Here is a 4,773-nt window from a genome sequence, read left to right on the forward strand (position 1 = left end):
GAAATGGAAAATACCGATGTCGCGGTCGGTATGCGACATTCCGCTGTCCGAAGCAGTCGGCTGTTTATCAGTTCAAGGCTCAAACTTCAAACTAAACCAATTCCAATTTCCAATATCCCCTAAAATTTTATATTATAATATGCATTACATGTTCTTATTCGAGTGACGACACGAGTACACGACGAGTGACGACACGATTTATAATAATATTTTATATTTTTATTGTTATTATTATTATTAATAGTGGTTTGTGGTTATCAAAGTTCGGCATTTGCTTCGATTACAATATTTTAATTTTATTTGTGCAACAATTTTCGTTCAAACATGGAATCTAAACGTAAACGTATTAAAATTGAATGTCTTGATTGTGGTAGTGTTTTTAATATTGACTACAAATTAAAACACGAGCGCGATGTGCATCAGGGGAAAAAAGTTAAAATACAACACTTTGGTGCTCCAAGCAACCCGTTTGCAGCATCGAAATCAAAAAAAAATAAGCAATTGGTAAGTATTTTTGTTCGATTTTTATTCTTATATATATAGTCTTTAAGTTTAAAGATGTAAACAAATTATTTATTTTGTAATAATAATACATAGAACATAGGAGTAGGTACTTAGAAGTGAAATGATAATTATTGTAATTTGTTACTTAATATTTATTATTTTTAAACAATTAATGTACTAGTTTATGTGCATTGTTAGGTATGGTTCTGTATTTAATATGTTTTATTTTTTTAGCAGACTGAAGAAATTTGTGAACCACAGCCCAGATTATGTGATACCGTTCCACAGACTAGTAGTGAAATTGTAAGTACCTAATAGTAATAACAAATAATTATTGTAAGTTAATATTTAAAATTTTTAAACAAATGTACTAGTTTATATGCATTATTATTGTTTTGTATTTAATATGTTTTATTTTTTAGCAGGCTGAAGAAATTTGTGAACCACAGTCCAGATTATGTGATACCGTTCTACAGACTAGTAGTGAAATTGTAAGTAATAACTAATAATTATTGTAACTTAATATTTAAAATTTTTAAATAAATGTACTAGTTTATATGCATTGTTATTGTTCTGTATTAAGTGTGTTTTATTTTTTTAGCAGGCTGAAGAAATTTGTGAACCACAGCCCAGATTATGTGATACCGTTCTACAGACTAGTAGTGAAATTGTAAGTAATAAATTATTGTAACTTCATATTTAAAATTTTTAAAAAAATGTACTAGTTAATATGCATTGTTATTGTTCTGTATTAAGTGTGTTTTATTTTTTTTAGCAGGCTGAAGAAATTTGTGAACCAAAGTCCAGATTATGTGATACCGTTCTACAGACTAGTAGTGAAATTGTAAGTAATAACTAATAATTATTGTAACTTAATATTAAAAATTTTTAAATAAATGTACTAGTTTATATGCATTGTTATTGTTCTGTATTAAGTGTGTTTTATTTTTTTAGCAGGCTGAAGAAATTTGTGAACCACAGCCCAGATTATGTGATACCGTTCTACAGACTAGTAGTGAAATTGTAAGTAATAACTAATAATTATTGTAACTTAATATTTAAAATTTTTAAATAAATGTACTAGTTTATATGCATTGTTATTGTTCTGTATTAAGTATGTTTTATTTTTTTAGCAGGCTGAAGAAATTTGTGAACCACAGCCCAGATTATGTGATACCGTTCTACAGACTAGTAGTGAAATTGTAAGTAATAAATTATTGTAACTTCATATTTAAAATGTTTAAAAAAATGTACTAGTTAATATGCATTGTTATTGTTCTGTATTAAGTGTGTTTTATTTTTTTTAGCAGGCTGAAGAAATTTGTGAACCAAAGCCCAGATTATGTGATGCCATTCCACAGACCAGTAGTGAAATGGTAATTTTATTATTGTAACATATTTATAATTTTTAAACAAATGTAAGTAGTCTACTTTGCATTTCTGTTGTAGCAGTCTTCAAGAAAAGTAGAAACATTTAATGAAGTTTCAGAATCATCTCTACCTTCTACTGGTAAGTTATATTTGCATTGTGTATCTTTAAAGTATCACATGAGTAACAAAATAAAAATGATTTAATCATTATTTTAGTTGATGGTGATAATGAAAATTCTTGGATTACCTGTGTTGGTCATTTAGAAGCCATCAAACAAGATTTTTCAGAACTGATTGATGAGTTGACAAGCATTAAGAATTCTGAATTTCCAAATCCAATACTCTTTTTGATAAAAAGTTCACACAGTGTAACAAGTATCAAAAATAAATTGGAAGACTATGTAACACTATCTAAAATTGTGTTAGATGATATTATGACAAATTCTTGCCATGATTCTGAACCCAAAAGTGGGAGTAACAATGCAATTGATGCATTTGTGGATCATGATCCGGGTAAGCGTGTTGTAATTCAAACTACATGTCAACGACAGTTTTTAATTTCTTTGGGACCATATCAACCAAAATTATCTTCTTACCCTAAAGATGCTAGTATATCTGCCTACAAGCAACAGCAGTTCACTTCTAAGTGGTTTATTGAATATCCAATGCTTGAGTATAGTATTTACAATGATTCGGTGTACTGTTTTGTATGTACTTTATTTCCCCATCGATGTGGTCATAGTAAAACTGCATGGATAGTTGGTGGTGTAAGGCAGTGGCAAAAAATGAAAAGCCGTGGGAAGGATAAACAAGGCAAATTAGCCCAACATTTTTCATCAGCTTCACATAAAGAAGCTATGTTAGATTATTGTTCGTTTACTATTAAATCTAATAACATTGATGTTGTTTTCAATAAGCAGTTACGGCAATCTGCTATACGTGAGAAACAAGAACAAGCATTTAATAAAGATGCATTCAAGATTTTGATAGATTTAGCACGTACTTTAGCGAGACAAGGGCTTGCGTTCCGCAGTCATAATGAAGGTGCAAATGAATTACAAAATGGAAATTTTTATCAAATGGTTCTTTTACTTTCCCGTCACAATCCAATATTAAAAAGATGGCTTAATGATAAATCTATGCGTTCTCATCAAGTTACATATCTCAGTATGAAATCTCAAAATGAATTTATCGAACTCTTAGCTGAAGAAACACTTAAGAATATAGTTGAAGAAGTGTCAACATCTGATATATTTTCAGTTTTAGCTGATACCACACCAGACGTTTCACTTAAGGACCAATTATCTGTTTGTTTGAGATATGTTGACCAAGGAGGATCACCAAATGAACGATTACTTGATGTTGTTGAAGTTACAGATAAGACTGAATATGGATTGGCTAAAAGTATATATGACACTTTGATAAAACATAAACTAAAAACTGGAAATGTAGCATTTCAGTTATATGATTGTGCCAATAGCATGAGTGGTGTTAACAAAGGAGCTCAACGTTGTTTTTCTGAGTTAGTTGGACATACAGTTCCATATATTCCATGTCAAGCACACAGGTTAAATATTTTTCTAGAACACGGCTGTAAGGCTAGTCATATAATTGGAAATTTCATTGATATTCTTGAAAACATTTATGTATTTTTCTCGGCAAGTACAAAAAGATCAAGTAATTTAATGGAACGTATGGAAAAAATCGAGGGAAGTCTGAAGCTCAGAAATTTATCCAAAACTCGTTGGACAGCCAGAGCTGAAAGCATCAAAGCAGTGTGGACATCTTTAGAAGCAATTGTTGACACATTAGAATATATTAACAATTCAAATAGTTTTGATAATTTAACTAAAACAAAAGCTATTGGATTAAAAAAAAAAAATTCTAAATTTTGATTTTTTTGTTTCATTAATATTTATGAAGAACATAATGTATAAAGTTAAACATTTAACAGATTCTTTAGAGGCCAAAGAACTAAACGTGTGTGATGCAGCAGCTTTAATAAAAAGTACGATTTCATCATTGCAAAAAATTAGATCAGAAACAGAAAACATGAACAATTTGATAAACAGTGCTAAAATTACAGCTCAATCATTTGGAGTTGATTCAGAGGCAGACTTTAATCGTTATCACCGAACCAGGAAGCGACCTAAGCGACTTGATGAAAATAATAACAATAGTGCTCCTTATGAATTTTTAAATTTTTACAGACAACAGTTTAATTTAGTTTTAGATACATTGATTAATCTAACAAGTTCAAATTTAAATGTTTTCGTTGAAACTATTCAACCCATATATAAAATATTAAGTGTTCCATTGAAAGTGAACACATCACAAGATTTCAGTGAAGCCTTTTCTCTTTTCCCACCTATGAGTGTTGGAGCCAAGCTCTTAGATTATGATACAGCTGCAGCAGAATGGGAAATACTGGGACACCAATATGTTAATGAAAATTTTAAATGCTTAGATGTCCTTCAAAAATCGGAAGAAGTAAAACACATATTGCCTTGGGCTAATTGGTTTTGTCGCCTTTCATTTACTTCTCCAGTTACAACAGCTTCTAGTGAACGGACTTTTAGTAAGTTGAAACTTATAAAACATAATTTACGTTCTACAATGACTTCAAACCGTCTTAGCTCGTTGATGATATTGAGTTGTGAAAAAGATATTGTCGATAAATTAGATATAGATTCTGTTGTCGCAAAATGGTCTTTGGCCAAACAAAGAAGAATACATATTTAAAATAATTATATATAAATTATAATGTTTATAATTTAAATTATATTTAATAATTAGTTGTTTACTTTCTTTTATACAATGTTTTCATAATTATTTTGATGCATGTATTGGCTAATATAATACTTTAACATTTAAGAAATATAGTACACTGTTTATAAA

At 29.5% G+C, this 4,773-nt stretch overlaps 1 protein-coding gene across 1 annotated transcript; it reads left to right on the top strand.

Moving 5' to 3' along the window:
* Window positions 1–1,220: 1,220 nt before the first annotated feature.
* LOC115033087 (52 kDa repressor of the inhibitor of the protein kinase-like) lies at window positions 1,221–4,617 on the top strand. The gene is made up of 9 exons (XM_029485068.1): window positions 1,221–1,228; window positions 1,280–1,337; window positions 1,459–1,527; window positions 1,638–1,706; window positions 1,812–1,880; window positions 1,954–2,014; window positions 2,092–3,708; window positions 3,830–4,028; window positions 4,086–4,617. The coding sequence occupies exons 1-9, from the start codon at window positions 1,221–1,223 to the stop codon at window positions 4,615–4,617; spliced, it is 2,682 nt and encodes an 893-aa protein (XP_029340928.1).
* The last annotated feature ends 156 nt before the right edge of the window (window positions 4,618–4,773 follow it).

The sequence above is a fragment of the Acyrthosiphon pisum genome, chromosome X, assembly GCF_005508785.2.
Source record: "Acyrthosiphon pisum isolate AL4f chromosome X, pea_aphid_22Mar2018_4r6ur, whole genome shotgun sequence".
In the NCBI taxonomy this organism is placed as follows: domain Eukaryota; kingdom Metazoa; phylum Arthropoda; class Insecta; order Hemiptera; family Aphididae; genus Acyrthosiphon; species Acyrthosiphon pisum.

Excerpts from the sequence above, each read along its gene's own strand:
- LOC115033087 (XM_029485068.1), top strand. Across the intron at positions 2,015-2,091 it reads ATCATCTCTACCTTCTACTG|TTGATGGTGATAATGAAAAT; the intron begins GTAAGTTATATT and ends TCATTATTTTAG. Across the intron at positions 4,029-4,085 it reads CGAACCAGGAAGCGACCTAA|ACAACAGTTTAATTTAGTTT; the intron begins GCGACTTGATGA and ends AAATTTTTACAG.